The sequence below is a fragment of the Marmota flaviventris genome, chromosome 18 (genome assembly GCF_047511675.1).
Source record: "Marmota flaviventris isolate mMarFla1 chromosome 18, mMarFla1.hap1, whole genome shotgun sequence".
Classification (NCBI taxonomy): Eukaryota; Metazoa; Chordata; class Mammalia; order Rodentia; family Sciuridae; genus Marmota; species Marmota flaviventris.
Window position 1 is genome coordinate 62143395 of NC_092515.1, and position 22022 is coordinate 62165416.

The 22022-nt window shown below is 62.0% G+C and overlaps 3 protein-coding genes across 5 annotated transcripts in view; 2 read left to right on the forward strand and 1 right to left on the reverse strand.

Annotated features, from left to right (window-relative positions):
- The window catches only part of Zc3h18 (zinc finger CCCH-type containing 18), a 51630-nt gene extending 45524 nt beyond the window's left edge, over positions 1–6106 (forward strand). For all 3 annotated transcript variants that reach the window (XM_027933072.3, XM_027933074.3, XM_027933073.3), the window contains 7 exons: positions 105–248; positions 677–742; positions 1840–2000; positions 2145–2344; positions 2717–2810; positions 4849–4945; positions 5284–6106. In XM_027933072.3, coding sequence (XP_027788873.2) covers positions 105–248; positions 677–742; positions 1840–2000; positions 2145–2344; positions 2717–2810; positions 4849–4945; positions 5284–5482 — 961 coding nt within the window. In that variant the 3' untranslated portion in view covers positions 5483–6106. The remainder of the gene's footprint in view (positions 1–104; positions 249–676; positions 743–1839; positions 2001–2144; positions 2345–2716; positions 2811–4848; positions 4946–5283) is intronic.
- A 5007-nt stretch (positions 6107–11113) lies between these two features.
- On the forward strand, positions 11114–12323 carry Il17c (interleukin 17C). The gene is made up of 3 exons (XM_027933278.3): positions 11114–11146; positions 11419–11747; positions 12062–12323. Exons 1-3 carry the CDS (start codon positions 11114–11116, stop codon positions 12321–12323), a joined length of 624 nt encoding a protein of 207 aa, XP_027789079.3.
- Positions 12324–13781: 1458 nt separating this feature from the next.
- Positions 13782–21755, reverse strand: Cyba (cytochrome b-245 alpha chain). Its single transcript, XM_027933099.3, has 6 exons — positions 21602–21755; positions 16775–16844; positions 16351–16425; positions 16074–16157; positions 15561–15642; positions 13782–14067 (listed from the first exon to the last, which is right to left on the reverse strand). Exons 1-6 carry the CDS (start codon positions 21657–21659, stop codon positions 13849–13851), a joined length of 588 nt encoding a protein of 195 aa, XP_027788900.3. The 5' UTR covers positions 21660–21755; the 3' UTR covers positions 13782–13848.
- Between the last annotated feature and the right edge of the window lie 267 nt (positions 21756–22022).

Here is a 22022-nt window from a genome sequence, read left to right on the forward strand (position 1 = left end):
ACTCAGGTCCTTCCACTATCTACCAGAGCCCCGAGGTGTGGGTGCCTTTCACAGGGACATCAGCCACGTCCCCAGCCCTGTCCTGAGCCTTCTCTGTATCACAGAGAGAAGTCGGTGAAGAAGCCAGTCCCACTCCCCGTCCCACCACAAGCTACCAAAACCACTGCTCCTGCCCCTGAGCCCACCAAGCCAGGAGACCCCCGGGAAGCCAGGAGGAAGGAGCGACAAGCCCGGTCGCCCCCCCGGAGGTGAGCGCTCAGGCTCTGGTCTCCCTGGGGGTGCTGTGTCCTGTGCCGCCACAGAGCAGATGCTGAGGCAGAACTCCAGAGTGGGGGAGGGCATTTGGGCCAAGTAGCTGAGGCCATCAGCTGAGCCCAGACCCAGAAAGCCTGTCCTTGACCTCTGCAGCTTTGGCTGGTCGTGTGCCCCAACCGAGCCTTGGTTCCCTGGAGCACAGTGGGTGGAGTGAGCACTGCCCACGGTCCCCAGGCTTCTGGGAGAGGGCTGTCTCGGTGCTGCTGCAGGTGCTGTCTGTGGGTACTTGGTTTCTTACTTGGAGAGGAAGCTGCACCCAGAAAGATAGCAGCAGCCCCAGCAGCGCGCAGGTGTCTGGCAGCGGCGGGCCTGCGGGCCCAGGGCTCTGCCTCCAAGCAGTGGCTCTGCTGTTGTGTTGCAGGCGGACGCTCAGCGGCAGTGGCAGCGGCAGTGGCAGCAGCTACAGTGGCTCCAGTTCCCGATCCAGGTCACTCACTCAGCCCCACTCCCCGTCCACCTTGGCCTCTGTCCCTCCCCAGGCAGGCTGGCCACACAGGGGCTCCATCATGCAAGGTTTACCCAACCCTGACAGGCCTAGGCTCCAGGGCTGCAAAGGGTGGGCCTCAGTAGAGTCCCTCGGGAGGGCTGTGGCTCAGGACGCTGACCTCACATGAGAGCACCCGGCTGTGGGCTAGGAGGCCAGGTGGCCAGGGCGCATCCCAGAGGGGCAGAGCAAGGCTGGTCCAGGTCCCGTCCCAGGAAACCTGAGGGGAGGTGCTTGAGAAGGGCTGTGCTGCTGGGAAGGAGCGTGGAAGCCCGCCAGCCCTTGGCCTTACCCCGGGCTCCTTCCATTTCCGGGCAGCAGGCGGTTTGTCCATGTGTCCAGCTGTTTCTGAACATGTCTGAGGTGTTTTGAGGAATTAAAAAAAAAAAAAAAAAGCCTGGCATAGTGGCCATGCTTGTGACCCCAGAGGTTTGGGAGGCTGAGGCAGGAGGGTGGCAAGTTCAAAGTCAGCCTCAGAAACTTAGTGAGACCCTGTTTCAAAATGAAAAATAGAAACAGCTGGGATGGGGCTCAGTGGCCCTGAGTTGAGTCTTCAGTAGCGAAGAAGATGGAAAATGTTTGGGCCTCTTGTTTCCTTTCCTGTGTACCATTGCAGCGCCTGACCGTCAGGAAGCGCTGTGCCAGCTGGTGGGTGGGGCGGGTTGGGGCCGCGTGCCTGTGCTGTGTGGAGCCTGCGTGTGGCAGCACCACAGGGCACGCCCCAGGCGGTGAAGCCGCCACCCCCCTTCTGATTTCACTGTAGGCTCAGAGCTGCTGTCTCCCGTGTTCCTCCCCAGCACACGGGGCCACCCTTCCTTAGTGAAGCAGAGACCCTGGTTCGGTGGTGTGGCCACCCCTTCACTGTGGAGCACCTTTGAGCCCCTCAGAGTCCCCCTGAAACTTCATGTTCCATGAGTACACACTCCATAAGTGGGAAATCTGGGTCAGAGTGGCCATAGAAACCCACTGTCACCCCTCCTTGTAGCCTGCAGTCCAGACCCATGGTTGAGACTGAGGCACAGCTGTGCTTGTGTGTCCAGGTCCCTGAGCGTGAGCAGTGTCTCCTCGGTGTCCAGCGCCACCTCGAGCAGCAGCTCAGTGCACAGTGTGGACTCAGAGGACATGTATGCAGACCTGGCCAGCCCTGTGTCCTCAGCCAGCTCTCGGTCCCCCACCCCAGCCCAGACCAAGAAGGAGAGAGGTAGGCTGGGCCCTGGTGTTCTGGGGGTGCCTTCGGGGCAGGCCTGGGAGAAGCTCTTTGGGTGTCCATGGTGCCTGGTGGTCGAGGTGCACACAGGAACCTGTGGGGACGCTCCTGTGGCTGAGAGGTATCATTGATTGGCAGGAAAATCAAAGAAGGAAGATGGTGTTAAGGAAGAAAAGCGGAAGAGAGATGGGTCCACACAGCCGCCCAAGTCCTCGAAGCTCCCGGCAGGCGGGAAGTCCTCCCAGCAGCCCTCAGCGCCCCAGCAGGCACCCCCCGGGCAGCCGCAGCAGGGCTCCTTCGTTGCCCACAAGGAAATCAAGCTGACACTGCTGAATAAGGTGAGGCCAGGGGCTGGGCTGGACCAAGGGTCTGCCTGCTCTCAGAGAGGGCTAGCCAGTGGCCTCTTTCACACCGGGACAGCCTAGGCATGTGCAGGCAGCACCTCTGGGCAGTCAGCCCCCAGGAGCTGCAGCCCAGATGGCCTCTTAGGACTCCTGTGGCCAGCCAGTTCCCACGGAGCAGCATCAGGCCCACCAGGCTCTGCACTGGCTGCTGGTAGACAGAGACCACCTCCTGTGGAGCCGAGGATCCCCTGGCAGTGGCGGGGGCCACAGAGTCATGTGGTGGGGGAGGCTCAGGAGGGACCGGGGGGCAGCCGAGTACAGGGTGGCAGCCCAGGCCTGCCGCCTCATGGTTCTGTGTTGTTTCAGGCGGCTGACAAAGGAAGCAGGAAGCGGTATGAACCATCAGAGAAAGACAGGCAAAGTCCTCCAGCCAAGAGGGCCAACTTATCCCCAGACCGAGGTGAGCCTCAGGCCCCGGCCAGCACAGCCCAGGGGTTCTCAGCATCCCGTCTTCTCTTGAAAAACTAGCAAGGAGAATCCCGAAGAATTGTGTGCGATGTATCCATCAGTATTTATAGCATTGGAAACTGGAACATGGAGATTTTTGTAAATATTTATTTACTTTAAAATAACAGAGCCTAAGGTGGTGTTAACCCCGGCAACTTGGGAGACTGAGGCAGGAGAGTCACAAGATCAAGGTCAACCTGGGCATCTGAGCAAAATTCTGACTCGGAATAAAAAGGGCTGAGCGTGATGGCACACGCCTATAATCCCAGAGGCTCGGGAGGCTGGGGCAGGAGGATCGCAAGTTCCAAGCCAGCCTCAGCAACAGCGAGGTGCTAAGCACCTCAGTGAGACCTTGTGTCTAAATAAAATACAAAATAGGGTTGGGATGTGGCTCAGTGGTTGAGGGCCCCTGAGTTCAATCCCTGGCACCCCCAAGGGGGGAAAAAAAAGAGGTAAAAAGGGCTAAGGGTGTAGCTCAGTGATAAAGTGCTCCTGAGTTTACTCTCCAGTACCAAAAATAAATAACTTTTTTTGTCACGTTCCACGCGACTAAAACACTCAGGGTCACTCTTGGGGAACTGGGCTGCACAAAATAACCACACAAGAGACAGGGTTACCTTTTTCTTTGGGGTCCTATGAGGGCTCCTCTGACCTTAGGGGTCGGGGAGAGCACTGCTGACCCCTTTTATTGAGGAGAAGCCATTCAAATGAGGCCAGGGGTCAGGTTTCAGGGGCTGAGTCTAGCTTCTTGATGTCTGCTGTCAGCAGGTTGACTGACATCTAGGAAGGCCACACCCAAGGGCAGAGCAAGAGAAGGGGACACACAAAGGGAGCTTCCATGGAACATTCTATCCCAAATAGGGCAAAGGGGCAGTGTTACAAAGGAGCAGGTGAACGGAGCTCAACCCCGGGGGCGACACCTGAAGACACGCCCTCAACTTCCTGAACCAGGACAACGCCCAAGTCACCACGAAATGTAGTGATGGGTCAGAGCCTCTTGCTTCAGGATGGAAGGCGTGGGTCATCCAGAGGGCCTCCCCACGTTTGTTTGTGTTTTAAGGCTGGGGTGTAGCTCCAGGCGTAGGTTTTGTGTAGTATGTAGGAGGCCCTGGGTTCCACCGTTGGCACTGCCCAAAAATCACCAATCATAAACCACCGTCTTTCAGCATAAACACCATTTTTTATGAAAAGCAACCATCTTCCAAAACAAAATGAAGAGTGTGTTCATCTTTTCTGCAAATGTCTCTACCATCTGTCTGGCAAAAGGCAAGGGGCTCTTGTCCCCTGGCTGGCCTGTCCTGTAGCCTCTGCAGACCTCCAGTCCTGTGCGACAGTGACAAAAGAACAGTGTTTCCATGTCACTGTTTAACCACAGAAACCTGAAGGGTCTCGGGCCCAGCCATCCCCAGACCCAGGCATCCTCCCCTAAGGTGGTGTCCACCTACAGGTAGGGGCCTGGGCCTGGGCCCCTCACAGGAAGGCCCCAGGAGAAGGAAACTGCCACTTCTGCCCAAGCACCCAAGGTGGACTGCACCCTGGAGGGCCGGCCTAGGAGCAGCCTTTACTGTCCTTGCCTAAGGTTGCATGACCCTGGGTTTGTCCACGAGCCTGTGGACCTGAGCCAGGCACTGACCTCCAGTGCTCTCACTCCACTCCTCCAAGTCCAGGGCTTCCTCCCGTGGCAGTGGCATAGAGCACTCATGGTCTCTTGGTTCTGCTTCTGGTGTTTAAAGGGGCGTGCTCTCCTGCCGTCCCGTGTTGCCACATGCCAGGATGCCAAGGTTGGGCGCAGCTCCAGGCCAGGCTGCAGCACCCAGCACTCAGCTTGCTCCTCTCTGTCCCTGGCTCCCTTCCTGCTTTGTTCCTGGTAAAAGCGGAAGTGTGCTGAACTGCCCTGGGCTCTGGAGCTGGGCCCCAGGCCTGTGGCAAGGCCCTCCTGAGCGCCACCTCTGCGTAGCAGGCGATGGTCACACTCTCTTCCCTCTTGCCAGGTTCTCGGGACCGGAAGTCAGGAGGGAGGCTGAGCTCCCCGAAGCCCGAGCGGCAACGCGGCCAGAACTCCAAAGCCCCCCTGGTCCCCACAGACAGGTGCGTCCTCCTGGGCCTGCTGCCTCTCCCCCACCCCTACCCCTTAGCCCCCACCCTGCCAGCAACTGCCGAGGCCACCAGGAGAGGGCGCAGGGCAGCCAACGCAGCCCAGCCAGAGCCTGAGTACTCGATCTTGTTCCTTAAGAAGCCCAGGGCGCTGGGCACAGAGAGTTCTTGAGGTGGACCTCAGAGAGGGTAGATGACCAGCAGAATGACCAGGTGCACCAGGCCAGCCCAGGACGCTCCCAGTCCTTTCCCCCTAGGAGGGAGCCCTGGGTGTGCTCCAGCCTTCCACCTGCCAGGAAGCATCTCACGTCTCCGCCTTGCCATCCCTGCAGGAAGCGCCAGCTGTCACCCCAGTCCAAGAGCTCCAGCAAGGTGACCAGCGTGCCCGGCAAGGCCACAGACACAGCTGCAGCCAGTGCCAAGTCCGGGAAGGCTAGCACGCTGTCGCGGCGGGAGGAGCTCCTGAAGCAGCTCAAGGCGGTGGAGGACGCCATTGCTCGCAAGCGGGCCAAGATCCCCGGGAAGGTGTAGGCCCGGCTGGCGCCTGGAGTGACTCGTGTTTTTATATAATAGGGTAAGCGCAGCCATTTCGGATTTTGCAGTTAATGTCTTATTTTGGCTGTGATTCTTTTTAAAAATTAAAAAAAGAATAAAAAAAGTTTCTCAGCTGGAAAAGAAGCCACACACAAAATGAAGATGATGCTGAGTCCCGGCCTCCCCCTCCAGAAGGATCAGTCCCTCCCGAGCAGAAGTCCCACCAGCAGACAGACAGGCCTGCCTGGACGAGGCGTGGTTTTATGTAAATTATAAGTCCCAGACGTGGCCCAGCCTGCGATGCCCTCCTGCCTCCTGTCTCCACCTGCCGAGGCAGCCTCCTCGCTGGGCGCCTCTCCAGCAAGCCTCCATGGGGACAAGACCTGAGCACTTGGTGAACCCCGGCACATCTTCCTCTCCCTCACCACCCGGATCAGAAGTATATATATATTCTTGACTGAAGTCTGATTGGGAATATTTCCTGTCTTATTTGAAGCATCAATTTGTTTTAGTTGATTTAAAAAGGAAAAAAAAAAAAAAGGCCAAGGGTATTGGGGTGTCTGTCTAATGTGGAGGGTCTTTTTTTGAGGGATCTCCTAAAATAAAATATTTTGATAAGCAGTTTCCTGGCCTTCGTGATGTTTTGTGTGTCTACGTTGCCTGTCTCCGTCCCTCCAGCCAGGCACCAGGCCTGGTGCACCCTGCCCTGCATGCACCCTACACTCTTCCCTGTGCACTCTAGTCTGCCCTGTGCCCTGCCCAGTGCCCATGCTCTGCCTGTGCCATGCCTTGTGTCATGCACCCTGAACTCTGCCTTGTGTCATGTACTCTGCCCTGCATGCACCTGACTCTGTCCTGCATCTGCACCCTGCCCTGCACGCACCTGACTCTGTCCTGCATCTCTGCCCTGCCCTGCATGCACCTGACTGTCCTGCATCTCTGCCCTGCCCTGCATCTGCGCCCTGCCCTTTATGCACCTGGCACCCTGCCCTGCATGCATCCCACACCCTGCCTTACACCCGTGCCCTGCCCTACACCCACACCCTGGCCTGCATGGACCTGATTCTTCCCTGCACCTGTACCCTGCCCTGCATGCACCCCGCACCCTGCCCTGCATCTACCTGTCCTGCATCCGCTCCCTGCCCTGCATGAACCTGATTCTTCCCTGCATCCATGCCCTCCCTGCATTCACCCTGCACCGGCACCTGCCCTGCATGCACCCCGCACCCTGCCCGGTATCCTATGTTCTGCCCCGCAGGAGAACAAGACACAGCGGGGGCTGAGTCAGCCTCTTCCTGCTGGGGTGGCCCACCCTGGAGAGGTGGGCTGCTCCATCTGCCCTCAGCCTTGAGCCTGTAGCCAGGGCTCTGCCTTCACTTCTGGCCCTGAGCTGGTGGCCCCTTTCACAGCAGCAGGCCCTGGACTGGGCAAGCAGACCAGGTTGGGCTGCCCTTGAGCCACAAAGCTAGTTGTCACCTACTTTGAACATGTCACTAGACCCCCTACCAGGTGTGTGTGTGTGTGTGTGTGCAGGTTTGGGGCCCAGACAGGCTTGTGGTGCCTCACCTCGCTCCAGGGCGAGGTGCTCCTGCCCGTGGTGCTAAGTGCCCCACTTGTGGCCTCCAGGGCAGCTCCAGACCTCCTCCTCTGTTCTCACCTGCAGGGCCCTGTGCAGGCAGTGGCCTGAGGTCCTGGCCCTGGGTAACAGGGCTACTCTTCGGGAGGCTGAGGGCACTGCGGTGTGGAGTGGCGCTGGAAACAGGGACCCTGCTGGTGACTAACCTGCCCAGCTGGGTTCCATGTAACATCCATGTAAAGGCCCTGAGATTGTTCTTGTGTCAGTGACCTCGAATGTGTGCCCAAGGACTTTTTTTGGGGGGGAGGTTACCAGGAATTGAACCCAGTGGTGCTTAACCACTGAGACACATCCCCAGCCCTTTTTTATATCTTTTTTTATTTAGAGACAGAGTCTTCCTGAGTTGCTTTAGGACCTCGCTGAATTGCTGAGGCTGGCTTTCAACCCGCAGTGCTGCTTCCCAGGGATGGTAGGTGTGTGCCAAGATGCCTGGCTGCCCAAGGACTTTCCCAAGGTCTATCTGAGATGCCATCAGGTCAAAGCCAGGTGCAGGGGAACTCCTGTTCTCTGAGGGATGGCTTTCAGAGGCCGGAGCCACAGCCAGGGACACAGCCCAAGGGTCTGCAGCAGACCAGGAGAGACCCCCTCTGCTCTGGCCCCCACCCTGGCCTTCCTGGGAGCCCTGCCAGGTCCCCTCAGACCAAAACTGGGTTTGAGCTTCTCGCTGACGGCAGCTGTCCATGCTCTGGGTGTCCAGCCTCCTCAGGCCAGGATGGGGTGCCCTTCAGGGGCTCAGGAAGGTTGAAGGCCTCACCCCGACCTCACTGCCCCCCTCTCCGGTCTAAGTGGTGAGCACCTTCCAGGCGGGCACTGGGACAGGGGCCTCTTTGTGGAAGGGGCATGGCAGCGAGAGGCCAGCTGTGCCGGTTTCCTGCACCCTTTCCGTGGCCTGCACACCCCACCTGCAGGGGTCGCCACAACAGGCCGCCACTGGGCAGCAGCCAGCTGAGCGACGGGCTGGAACCCAGCCCAGCGGGAGGGGCAGCCTCATCCTAGGCCGAGGGACAGGCCGACGGGACCCCTGCCCTGGTGGGGGCCGCTGCTCTCCTCCGCGGGCGAGCAGCTCTCGCTGCCCGGCCTGTCCGGGGCAGCCTCTGGGGCGGGGCCGGATTGGGTGGGTGGGGCCCGGCCGGCCACCGCCCCTCTGCCGCCCTCTGTCTGGCTGTCCAGTCTTGCCCAACCCTGGACTTGTGCGCCAGTCTCCGCCAAGGAAGCGAGGCCGCCCGCGCCCTTGCCTTCGGGCGGTGTCCGCAGAGCCTTGCCCTCCGGTGGTGTCCCCCAAGTCACCTGCGCGGAGAGGGCTCCCACTCGGCCATTGACACGGAAAATGCAGCCGGGCAGGCGGCGCCCGCCTGTAATCCCAGCAGCTCGGGCGACTGAAGCAGGAGGATTCCGCTGGAGCCCAGCAAGGGCAGCTTAGCGAGACCCTGTCTCAAAGTAAAGAAAATTCAAAGGGCTGGGTGTGGCTCAGTGGTAGGGCACCCCCAGTTCAATCCCAGTGCCCCCCGCAAAAATCGGAAAACGCGGAAACACCCCCGCCAGGGCGGAGCAGGTGGACTCGAGGTCATCAGGTAGCGACACAGGCAGGGGCAAACTTGACCCCGTCCGCGCAGCCCCTCTTCCCGGGAGGTGCCTGGCCAGGCAGGGGCGCCCCTGCTGCGTGGGACTCAGCTCTAGACTGGAGACTGGCTGGGAATAGGCAGGTCCCTCCCCGCCCGCTGGGCCTGAGTGGCCCAGCGGCCTCATTCTGGTTGGCTCTGGGTTGGCCACCATGAAGTGGACAGCTTGGGATCAGGCATTCTCCGCCTCTCAGTACTGGGGGCCCCTCAGTGTCGCCCTCTGTCCTGAGAATCCAGGCCCTGTGTGCTCCTGGGAGAGGAAGAGGACCGGGAAAGGTGGGCCTGGATGGGGCCAGCAACCATCCTGCAGAGGCCGGGACCCAGCTCTGCCAGCCCGCAGTGCAGCCGGAGCCAGCCACTGCCCCCGGAGCCCGTCTCCCTGCTGTGAAGGCCAGGACCATGGCAGGAGCTGGCACCCGGCAGTTGCCGTAGGTGTCTCAGTCCTCCCTGGTCTGGGGCACAGGTGGGCTGCCTTGACATCACCCTGACCTGGGCCTGAGCCCGTGGACAGACCCAGAGCTCTGGGAGAGGTGGCACGGGGGGGTCCCTGGCTCCACGTGGACCTTCTGAGGAGGGACCATCTCCCCTCCAGCTTCTCCTTGCCTTCAAGGTAAGGTTGAGCTGACCGCCTACTGCAGGAGGCTCCGGTCCTTGAAGGGGCTGGGACCTGCTGCTCCCTTCCCTGCCGCGCTCCCGGGAGAGACCTGCTCTACTGCAAAGGCACCTGTGAACATGGCGGCCCCAGCCTTCACTCTCCTCAAGTCTGTCTCTCTCACACACGTCTTCCTCCTGCGGGGTTCGCCACCCTGACACAGACACTGTGACCCAAAGACCAGTGTTGAAGCAGGAAGGCCCGAGACTTGAACCAGAGCACCCAGAAGCCTCCTGAGCCCCCAGCACCATGTCCACTGGGGTCCCCAGGGGCTGGACGTGTGGATCCGGAGGTCAGGCCCTGCCAGCTGGGGAGAGGCACAGAACATCTCAGGCGCCCAGCTGCAGGCCCCTACGGGCATTTGGGAAGGGGCTTCCCGGGGGCACCTGGCAGGTCTCGACCCTGGGCCCCCCCAGAGGTCCCAGTACCAGAGATCCCCGCAGGGAAGTGCTGCCCGCCCTTGGCCGGGCTCCACCTGCAGAGAGGTGGCCAAGGAGCCTGCAGTTTCTGCCCAGGAGCAGCTGGGGGCCTGGGGTCCCTCGGGTGCTCCTAGTACAGGCGGCAGGCAGCGACCTCAGGGGGCCTGGGGCTGGGGTCAGGGCTCTTCCCTGCGTCCCTTTGTGGGTCACTGCTGGAGCACCTGGGACGTGGGCATGGCTCTTGTGCCAGGCACAGTGGGAGGCACAGTCCCTGCCCTGAGGAGCTAGTGCTGCCCCCAGGGGGGCTGGGGGCTGGGGGCGTCAACCCTGCAGGAAGCAGGTGTCAGCCCGGGGATCCCCCCCGACCTGGGCTGACCGCAGCAGGGAACTAGAGCGGCTCTGCTGTGTCCGCCAAAGAGTTCCGTCCTCTCTTAAGCCACCATCGGGAACCTGCCCCCATCCTGTGGGAAGGTCTTGGCTTTGATGTGATCAGAAAGGGGTTTCCAGGGCTGGGGCTGGGGCGCGGTGGCAGAGCGCTCAGTGAGCATGCCCGAGGCCCCGGGCTCGGTCCTCAGCACCACATCAATGTAAAGACACTGTGTCCACCTAGAACTTAAGAATAGATCTTAAAGAAAAAAAAGAAGTGAAGAAAGATGGGACTAGAATGGGCTCAAATTCAACGATCCGTGTCCTTATAAGACCAAAGACAGCCACAGAGAGGGGCCCATGAGCAGCATGTGACTTCTGAGCCAGATGGGGACCTTGCAGCCAAAGGCCAGGGGGCTTGAGGGTTGTCAGAGGCACCAGAAGCTATGGGAGGCCGGCACATCCCTCAGAGAACCCAGAGTGGCTCAGCGCTGTCCACCTGGACTTCAGGATTCTGGCCTCCAGACCACATGCAGACAAAGTCACTTGTTTAAAGCCACACAGCTTGTGGCACTGTTAGAACAGTCCTGGGAACCAGAATGGACAGTGAGCTCCCCGCCACAGTAGGTATGCAAGGGCGAAAACAGAGGGCAGAGCTGCCCTGGGGCCCACTGCTCCCTGTAGGTGGGGAGGGGGCCTCACTGCCCCGCGCATCTGTGACGCCATCCCTGCTGGGGGCGCGGCAGGGCGGGTGCAGTGATTCCTGTGCTCCGGGGAACCCATGGGACAGGAGGAGGAAGTGCCAGGGGCTGGGCCCATCCCAGGAGGAAGCGACGGCCGGATTTTCCCCAGGTGTGGCCCCAGTATAAAGAACCGGGCAGCTGGGGCCCCGCCAGGTGCACCCCGGGCCGCCCAGGTGTGAGGCTGTGCCAAGCCATGCCTGCCGTCACCGCCGTCACCACTGTGCTGGTGAGCCAGGCCGCCCCGCCTCAGGGGTGCAGCCTGGCCCGGTGGGGCTCTGGGCCCCAAGACGGGTGCTGGGAAGGGTCCGGGACACCCCACCTGGGGAGGGAGAGCCGGAGCCCTGGGTGTGGCTGCCCTAGAGCCAGGGGTGGTCTCTGGCCTCAGTCTCCCCATCTGCGGGGCAGGCTGAGCCGGGTCTTTCCACCTGGAGGCCGGCAGGCTGGCAGGAGTGAGGTGTCCTGGCCCTGACCCGGGCTGACCACATGCCTGTCCTCCAGCTTCTCCTTGGCATCCTGCCTCTGACCTGGCTGCCCACCAGCCGAGCCCACCACAGCCACCCACTCTGGGGGGCCCCACACCCCCACAGGACCCCGCGCTGCTACTCAGCTGAGGAACTGCCCGACGGCCAGCCCCCGCCTCACCTGCTGGCTCGAAGTGCCAGGTGGGAGCAGGCCTTGCCTGTGGCCCTGGTGTCCAGCCTGGAGGCGGAGGGCCACAGGCGGCAGCCCCAGGGGGCCCTGGCTGGGCCTCAGTGCCCCGTGCTGCGGCCAGAGGAGGTCCTGACAGCTGACACTCACCAGCGCTCCATCTCGCCCTGGAGATACCGGTGAGGGCTGCGGGGCGGGGGGGCGGTCCCTGTGCTCTGGACCTCAGTGTCTTCATCCTGACCCCGCGGTCCACCCCGTCCACCCCAGCCAAGGAAGTGAGGCTCTGTCTTCTGACAGGACCTCAGCCCAGATATTGGCCCCCAGACCCCCAGGAAGATTCCGACCCCCAAACCCCAACCCTGTGCTCTCGGAGGCCATGGGGGCAGGGATGATCACCCCGAGCCCCGGCTCCCGAGCACAGGGGCCTCCTGGCAGGGAGCAGGCGGAGCCTGGAGTGCTGACATGGAGAAGCCTCACTGTCCTGTCCCCACAGCATCGACACGGACGAGAGCCGCTATCCGCAGAAGCTGGCCTTCGCCGAGTGCCTGTGCCGCGGCTGCATCAGCACCAGGACGGGCCAGGAGACGGCCGCGCTCAACTCCGTGCGGCTTCACCAGAGCCTGCTGGTTCTGCGCCGCAGGCCCTGCTCCCCCGACGGGGCGGAGGCCACCTCGCCAGGGGCCTTTGCCTTCCACACAGAGTTCATCCGCGTGCCCGTGGGCTGCACCTGCGTCCTGCCCAGGTCGGCACCGTGACACCAGCCTGCTGCCCCGGGCCAGGCGCCCCTGCCGAGGGCCCGTTATTTATGTGTATTTATTGTTATTTATGTGCCTGGAGCAGGGCCACTCCAGCGGCCATCTGAGCAGTGCCCCGAGCTGGGCACCCCAGGGTCTGGGTGGGCTGGAAGGCTGCTCCTCCTCCTGGTGCTGAGCGCCTGCCCGGCCGCCCCCCGGCCTCAGGCTGCTCCACTGCCCTGCTTCTCAGCAACCCGGGACGAGGGGTCCACTTTCTTAGACGATTGTTCATTCCGGCTGTGACTGTGCCATTAAATGGGTACGACGCAGTGACGTCTGCACTCCTTCACTTCAGACCCCCCACCCGCAGGTCCCATCGGGCAAGAAGTCTGTGCGCAGCCCTGGGTGGAGACGGGCCTGGGCGCCATGGGCACGGGTGGGCCCGGCCAGCCGAGCGGGTTCACCTACCTGACGGTAGACGGGCAGCTCCTGCCCTGGGCATGGGCGCTGCTCCCCAAAGCCCAGACTCGACCCCCACCTGTTAGCACCTGGAGCACTTGGGGCCATCGACAGCACCCCTGAGGATGAAGCCCAGGGTCGCTGCCCTTCAGGATGGACAGACCCCCTTGCCTCCCAGGGGGAGCTCACCAGGCCCGGACCTGGTGAGGACTCTGTGCTCGGGAGACGGGGCTCGGGCCTGGGCCCCCTCAGCTCCTGCCAGGGGTGCTGCACTCCCACTGTCGGCCTCTGGCTAAGGGGCACCGCGGCCGTGTGGAAGGTCGCCCGGGCCTCGGTCCTGCCTGAGACCACAGACCCACCCCACCTCACCAGTGTCTTCTTCCCCTACTGTGAGCGCCTACTGTGTGCCAGTGTGTTAGCGGGAGGCTGTGACAGGAGGCCAGCCCAGGAGCCCCAAGGAAGCAGTCTCGGAGGCTTCCTGGGGAGGCGGCCTTTGCCCAGGACTGGGAGTTCCTAGCACAGGGCACTGACCAGGGCAGTGGACAAGACAAGCCCTGCCTCAGCAGGAAGGAGGTGGCAGTGAGGTGGGACCCCAAAGCTTCCTGCTTGGCTCTGGGGTTCTGTGCCTGCCCCTGAGGACACGTGGGTTCACACGGCTGGCTCTCCAGCCACAGTGCTGGGACACGTCAGGGGCCAGGGCTGAGGGGGTCCTTGGGGGCAGGTGGTCCAGGCCAGGGGGGCCTAAGAGGGCAGGGGTGGGATCAGCTCCTGGAAGGAGGCCCTGAGCTCCCCTGGTGGCGCTGAGCCATAGCGCCAGGGCAGATCCAGCCCTCTGGATGTCCCCAGGCAGGGCCCTGGACATCAGAGGACCCACTGCTGAGCAGGTGGCCAACAGGGGAGAGCTAGGCCTCCTGCAGCCTCGGCCACCGAGCTGGGGAAGGGTCCGGGGGCCGGGAGTGTGCAGTTCGCTCCCCTGATACTGATCCCACCCACGGGGCCCAGGAAGATCCGCACGCGCCAGGCAGTCACTGCGTTTATTGGGGGCGCGGCCGCCCTCTGGCGGCCACGCTGGGGAGTGCAGGCGACCTCACACGACCTCGTCAGTCACCGGGATGGGGTTGACCTGGGCACCCCCCCCCACCGCTGGGGCCGCTGCCGCCGCCTCCTCCTCGCTGGGCTTCTTGCGGGCCTCAGCTGGGGGTCGGGGCGGGGGATTGCTGGGTGGCTGCTTGATGGTGCCTCCAACCTGCGGCCGCTCCTGGGGCTTGGGCTCAATGGGCATCCACTGCTCTCCGCGGACGGCCGCCTGGGGAGAAGAGAAGGACTGTGCCATGCTTCAGGCCCCACTCCCTTCCTCCTTGGGGAGTCCACAAGATCCACTCTGTAGGAGTGATGGGAGTAGGCCCAGAGAGGTTAAGCAACTGGCCTGAGGCCACACAGCCAGGACCTGCACCTGCCTGACTCCAGACCTAAGCTCTCCTGCCATATGGCCCCACAGGAGAAATGGGCCTGGATTCCATGGGTTTCTGAACAATCTTCTGGAGACCACTTCCTGGTGCAAATTCCAAGACCCACAGGGTTCCCAGGCCTCCTTTAAGGGACTAAAGGCCCTGGGGAGGGCAGAGCCCTCTCTGTCTGGTGGTGACACCCACTTGCCCTGGCCCTGCCCTGGCCAGCAGCCTCCTTGGGCACCCAGGCATTTCTGCACAGAGGCCCAGGGATTCTGGGGGTGCACAGCAGGGATCTGCTCCCGGGTCCTCTGTGGGAGGCAGACTGCTGGCCCTGCCCGGCCCAGGTGGCTGCCATGGCAGCAGGCCCAGCGAGCTGGGGACGTGAAGCTACTTTAGTTCCCGTCACTTTGATGAGTGTTTGTCGGAGCACAAACCTGAGGGAGCACAAGAAGGAGTTGAGCATCTGTGGTCCCCACCCCCACGGTGCCAGCACATTCCCGGGAGGTGAGAGGCGGCAGAGGGGCCGCCCTCGGGTAGGGAGGAGCTAACGCACCAGGGACGGCCTCGTCCACAGAGGGAAGCAGACACAATGCGCTGAAACACAGGGACTCCGCCCTGTGAGACAAGGACGAGGCCCACAGGACAGGCCAAGGACAAACTGCAGACTGTCGGGCTCAGAGCCAGGGTCAGAGAGAGTCCACCCAACACTGTCCATGGCAAGAGCCGCGAGATGCAGAGCAGAGGGGAACCACAGCACTGGCCAGGGTCCTGCGGTGGTGGCTTTGACCCAAGGAGCTGACGTGGTGGCCTGCGGCAGTGGGAGGACAGGCCCAGCAGGCTGAGGCCTTGGGGCCAGCGCTAGGCGGAGGAGGGGACTCCAGAGGGAGCCTGGGGCTCGGCACGAGGTGACACTTGCATGCACAGGGCAGCACGGCAGGCTTCCTGGGCACCCAGACAAGCGGCACGGGGGGCCAGCTCTGCAGGAAGCCCGCACTGGGGACCACACGCTCCAGAGTCCAGCGTGGGTGGGCTTACAAGGGTCACACAGTCACAGGCGCCCCACCAGGGGGACACGGTGCCGGCGTCTGGGGAAACACCGGGTGGCACGGGGCCTCTTGAGCTCCTTGGAGAGGCAGACACGGCCCACATAGGAGCAAAGGGAAGGAGGATGGGCTGCGTGCCCGGGCCTGCCACGTCCCCTCCGAGCTTCTGCCTGCTCGTCCACCACCCCGCGGGGCTGAGGCAGGCTTAGACGGGAAGGTGCAGGGAGAGGCCCAGCCTGCATCCGATGTGTGACAACTGGCAGAGCCACAAGGGTCAAGGATGGGGACGCAGAGGACATACTCACCAGCAGGTAGATGACACTGGCGATGGCCAGGCAGACAGTGCCGAGGATGGTGGCCAGCAGGAAGCCTGCAGGCACGGACAGCCTGGGGGCAGGCAGAGAACGGCCCTCAGAAAAGGGCCAGGGGAGCTCGGCAGGCCCACTGCGGGGCTGTCCCAGGACCCCAGACAGGGGAGAGCGGCTCTGCCAAAGGCCCGGGTCCAGGTGGCAAGCCTCTCTCTGAGGTGCACTTTGGCCCTGGAGCCCAACCACCACCTCAGGAAGCCTGCAGCTGTGGCACGGCTGGCCCTTCCAGCTGGCCCCGGCAACTGCAGGAGGCCGGGCCCCAGGAGGAGCACTGAGCTGAGCCCGTCAGCCAGGGACCACAGCTGCTCCGGGGGTGGGGGGCCGTCACACCCGCAGGCACCTGCCAGAGTCAGGGACCTGGTTTTAGTTTGGAAGACCACCCAGTGGGGAGGGAACTGGGCAGGCAGCCAGGTCAGCCTCCTCTCAACCTGCCGACTCGGGGGGACTCACAGGAGGTGCAAGACGGCCCGGACGTAGTAATTCCTGGTGAGGGGCCCGAAGAGCTTCACCACGGTGGTCATGCACTTCTGCCCACTGGACCCAGGAGGAAGACAAGCATGGGGCAGGGGGCCATGCCAACGCAGGACACAACCCCCGTCCCTCCCAGGGCCTTCAGCCCTTCTTCCTCCCAGGCGCTTAGGGACCCGGAAGCCAGGAGACACTGGCTGGTCCCTGGGGATGCCAGCCCCCCCCCGCCCCCCCCCGTGTGCAGAGGGAGGCCACTCACCAGCGCTCCATGGTGGCGCCCTTCCTCCTCCTGCCCCGGGGGTACTCCAGGAGGCAGACGAACACCCCTGCCACACTGGGTGCCAGTTAAGGCCTCCTGCTCAGCCCCAGGGCCCCAGGCCCGCCCGCACCCTCCTGCCACCCGGGTCCGCCCGGCCGGCAGGACTGGGAGGGTGCGGAGGCCCAAGCCCAGGTCGTCCAGCAGGCCTCCGCGCCAGCCCTGGCCCACGCCCGCGAGGGCATCTCCTCAGACCTGGCCTCCCCAAGGTGGGGCTGTGGCTTTGACTTTCAGAAGCGCAGCTGGAGGCCCCCAGGTCCAGCAGGAGGCCGCTGGCACCCTCATACCCAGGTGCCCTTTGGGCACGGCTCCTCCGCCCCCCACCTCCGGGTCCCCTCCCATCCCCTAGATGCCAGCAGAAGGATACATGGAGTAGGCGCCAAAGTACCACTGGGTGAAGCGTCCCGCGGTGGCCACGATGCCCCCGGTGATGAGAACTGCGGGTGGGGCAAGAGGGTGAGGTGGCAGGCCACGCCCCGAGCCTGCAGGGCTCAGTCCCAGGGCACAGCCACCTGCCCCCCTCCTCCCACGGGGGCCACTAGGTCCCCTGCAGACAATGTGGGCTGCTGGAGTGAAGAGGTCTGGGGAGAGTCCACAGGCAGATGGGAGGGGACCAGGCTGAGCTGCAGAGGGACAGCCTGGCTGCAGGCCACGCGGGACTGCCAGCCTCAGCTCTGGGACCTCGCCTGGGCATTGGCCAGGCTCCTGTCACCCGGCAATGGCCTCTCGCATGGGTTGTGGCTTTGCACACTGTGGTGGACTGCCTCTCAGGACAGGGTGCCCAGCCCTGCCCCCCACCGCCCACCCTCCCTTCCTGTCCAGCCTCCCTTCCCGCCTGGCCCATGCTCCGCAGCCGCCCACCCTTTCCTTTGGGGTCTGTGTGCTCTGGCTGTCTGGGTCCTCCTCTGAGCAGCGTGGACCTGGCTTTTCTCCCGTCACTTACATTGCTTTCTTGCCACCTTTTTCTTTTTTGGTGGTAAAATAGATTTAGGATTCTGCAGCCATCTTAAGGCGACCCCGGGTTCTATCCCCAGCACCACAAACCCTACACTAAGGAGGTACCACAGTGTCGCAGCCTCACCACCAAACCCCTCCCGGAATCCCGGGGTTCTTGGGGGTAGTGGGAGCACAGGTGCTGGGCAGGGCCACCCCATGCGTGCCCCGGTGCTCCACCAGCCCCCTGATCCTGGGCTGTGTGTCTGGCTTGCACAGCTCAAGGTCGCGCTGAGGAGCATCCACGCTGTGTGGACCGCAGCCTGTTCTGGTGTTGATTGCTTTTGAACTGAGTCGTTTTCCACTGCAGGGACCAGCCAGCACTCAGCATTCTGATGGCTCCAGCTTGCACCTATGGTAGGCAGTTCTGTCCCAGCCACCGCAACGCGCTGCAGCCCCGCGGACTCGGAATGCAGACCACTGCAACTGACTTTGTCTTGTTGCCTGCAGCTTCTCCTGACCCTCCTCTGCACAGCAGTGGGGGTTACCCTTCTGGTCAGACTCGAGCCTGCCCAGCTTCTCATTGTGCAGTTCTCAGCACAAGTGGGGGCTTAGCACAGTGACAGTGACACCTCACCGCAGGTGTGCGTCCCCCCTCCTGCACACCTATCAGCCTGAACGTCCGAGGACAGCACCTGAAACTTTCACTAACCAGCACTGAGTCAATTTCTTGCATTTGGTGGGTACTTCTCTTTCATCTTTCCAAATCTAGAGCAGAACCTTTTGTTTATTTAGAGCCTTTTATATAATTCTAATGGCCACTGACTTTTTTTTTTTTTTTTTAAAGAGAGAGTGGGAGAGAGAGAGAGAGAATTTTTTAATATTTATTTTTTAGTTCTCGGCTGACACAACATCTTTGTTTGTACGTGGTGCTGAGGATCGAACCCGGGCCGCACGCATGCCAGGCGAGCGCGCTACCGCTTGAGCCACATCCCCAGCCCCATGGCACTGACTTTTAAAAGTTCTTATAGAGTGCCCCACATTCTGGATCTGTCTGGTTCTTTATCAAGGTATTGTTTTCTTTTCCTTCCATTTTGGAATTCAGCACTAACCTTACTTGGACTCAGACGTTTTTGACAAGAATTCTCAATGGTCATAGTGGGGTACTTCTATTTCTCCTGTTGAGAGGCACATAATATCAAGGCATCCCACTATTTTCTTTTTATTTGAAAATAAATTTCCAATATTCAAGGTTACTTATTTTGAAACCCTTCTTCCCAGACCACAGATAAAACTTCAGGATGTCTAGCCTCATTCTCTTCCAGAAGTGCTTGTTATTTGTATGTATTTGGTACTTATTCGCCAGTGTCTTTGTGTGCCACTTCTTCTCTGGGCTCCGACGTCCCCCCGAGGAGGAGCAGTCTTTGCAGTCAGGCTGTCAGCAGCCACCCCGCACACCAGTTGCCAAGGCTGGCCTGGACCCTGCCCCTGCTCCCAGCCTCCGGGCCTACGTCAATTCACTTTCCACTGTCCCTATCAGCTCCTACTCCTCGGTCTCCTTGAACATTTTAGACATTCTCAGGCCCCTTTCAAATGCGGTTCTGCCTCTGAGGACACAGGGCCTCTGGTTCTGTTGGGGTCCGCTTCCTCCAGCGGCAGCTGTGCCAGCTCCGGCCTGCAGGGGTTTCCCGTGGCCCGAGAGTCCTGGCTGAGGAACCGCCACAGGGGGCTCACGGCTGCTGCTGCTGGGGGCAGGACACCTCCCTATCCTGAACCTGGCTTGCCCCCATCCTGTGATCCGAAGGTCCCAGCCTCCCTGGCCAGCAGCTGGACTTCCACGGGTCAGGTGTCTGCAGCTCCCAGCTGGAGCAGCAGATCACAGTCCACTCCTGCTCAGGCAGCGCCGCTGGGCCCTGCTGCGCATGCGCGGCTCAGTTCAGCTCCTTCCACACACGGAGACCCCAGGGGCAAGCCTGAGCATCCGGAGTGCCCTGGACTTCAGCTCCTGCTGGCCCGCTGGGAACCTGTTTTTGTTCCCTGCAGATGTCCTTCCTTGGTCCTGAGCTCAGCTATATATTAACTGCTCTCTGCTGGTCAGCATTCGTGTGTGTGGACGAGGAAGGCCAGTGTCCTCGTGCACTCTCTCAGCACACTGTCCTCCTGTCCCTGTCCTGAGCCTCAGTTTCACTGCCTGCCCTGGCCGCACGAGGGCCTGAGGACCCATTCCGACATCCTACTCCAGGCAGGGACTCTGCGGGTGCTGGGGCTCAGGGAGAAAAGAAGTGTGGGTGTGGTTAGAGCAGAGGAGCAGCAGAGGGCACCAGCTGCTTCAGGTGGGACGTCCGGAAGACATCTCCAGACAGGCAGTGCTGGAGGCCATTTTGTTGTTCTTTTGGTGGGGGGTACTGGAGAGTGAACCCAGGGGCAATTTAACACTGAACCCCATCCCCGGATCTTTTTCTTTTTTATTTAGAAATAGGGTCTCACCAAGTTGCTTGGGGCTTTGCTAAATTGCTGAGGCTGGCCTTAGAACTTGGGATCCTCCTGCCTCAGCCTCCTGAATCACTGGGATAACAGGTATGTGCCACCAGGCCTAGCTAAGGGTTGAGATGAAGGGAGGGGTCAACTTCCACAAAGGCCCTGAGGCACCCTCACCCAGGAACAGAGCGGGATCCTGTGCAGCTAGAGTGAGAATATGGGCAGGGCCCGGGAGGTGGGCAGGGGCTTGGGTAATGGGAATCTGGCTTTCGTTAGTGGCAATAAGCAGCCATTGGAGGCTCTTTGTAGGGAGGTGATGTGGTCTGTTAAACGAGGTGTTTTGGTATAAAAAGAATCCTGATGGCTGGGGCAGTGGCGCACGCCTATAATGATGGCTGGGGAGGTGAGAAAGAACAATGGTGAGTTCAAAGCCAGCCTCACAACATCAAGGCTGAGCAACTCAGGGAGACCCTGCCTCTAAATAAAGTACAAAATAGGGCTGGGACGTGGCTCAGTGGTCCAGTGCCCCTGTGTTCAATCTCTGGTGTCAAAAATAAATAAATAAATAAATAAATCCTGTTGGATGCCACGCTGGTAGGACCCAGCAGGCCACGCTGGCCAGGTGGCTGCACTGAACAGACCTAGAGAAAGGGGGCGGGCGAGAGGGCCACTTGCGCAGCAGGTCTGGGAGGCTTTCCACAAGCCCTCCTGCTGGACGGAAACTGCCGCAGCCTGGGACTTCTCAGGTCTCCCCTGTGGTGTTCCTGAGCAGGAACTGAGCAGCACCAGCCTGGGTGCTGGGAACAAGGGCCAGCCAGGGGAGACCCTGCCCAGGCACTCTGGAGCCACCCAGGTGGGTGCCCTCTGACTCACTGTACTTCCTGGAGGGGTTTGGGAGGAAGGAGGAAGTGCAGCTAGAGTGCAGGGCATAGTCCACTGCAGGGAGGTGACAGTCCTGTGGGACAGTCCCGAGGACTACCAAAAGTAGCCACTCAAAAGGAGGAGGCTCAGAGCCAATGTCCCAAGGCTGCCGCTCAAAATGTGGCTGAAAAGGGGCAGGCGAGGAAGACACCCTTGATTCCTGTCCCCACTCCCGCTGCTTACTGTCCCCAGGTGACAGGTGGTGGGCCATGACCCCCCACCCCACCCCCCCCACCCCCCGCGCACTGGGTAGAGATCCTTCCACAGTGGCCAGAAATCCGCTGCCCCTCATCAGAACTCCCAGCAACCAGGGCAGGGCAGGGCCGTCCTCCTCCAGAGCCAAGCAGGGCTGGTCCCTTCGGGTGTGTATGAAATCCTAGGCCTCCTTCTGGGCACACTCCAGAATGGACCCCAAAGGAACCATCAGAACCCCACACCAGACCTGAGCCCACACCTGCTGGCTCCGGGGGAGAGGAGAACCGGGTGACCCCAGGGCCCGATCCCCGACTCCAGAACAGGACGGGGGGCAGGGGAGGGTCGTCGGCAGGGTTTTCTCAACCAGGAGGAACCGTGACGCCCCGGAAACCACCGGGGTGAGACGCCTCTTCCCCCAGCTTCCACTTCCTCCAGGGCGGGCGGAGGTCCGCGAAGGGGAAGTGCTGAGCAGGGTCGGGCAGAGCATGGGGGCAGGGAGGCGGGGAAGCGCCGCGCTGCGGGGGGCTACAGCCAGGACGCCGTGCCCGCCGGTCCGCGCAACCCTCCCGCCCTGCCCGGCCGCGCGCAGTCTCCGCGCCCCACCGCCCCCGGCTCCGCCCCAGCCCGGCCCGGCCCCGCCCCGGCCCCGCCGCCGGCGCGCACTCACTCAGGCCGGACGCCAGCGCCTGCTCGTTCGCCCACATGGCCCACTCGATCTGCCCCATGGCGCCTCCTCGCTGGCCGCTCACTGCCTCCCGGCTGAGCACGGTCACCGCGCCTAACTCGACGACCCGAGGCCTGTGAGCCGCCCGCCGCCCCGCCCCTCGGGTAACCAGGTGACCTGCAGGCAGGGAAGGCGGGGCCACTGCAGACTCCCCCGCCCACGTATTACCCGGGGACTAGGGGCCCCACCCGACCTGACCGCCGCGGGGATACAGCGCAGCACCTGCTGGTGCGTATCACCCCCACAGTCTAGGGCTGCACCGTGGAGGACCCGGGACCCCAACGTCGGTGCAGGCTTGGGCTCTGCACGAAGGGCAAGAAGGCAGTGATGCCTCTCCCGGAGGACCCCTGCCTCCTAGATCTCA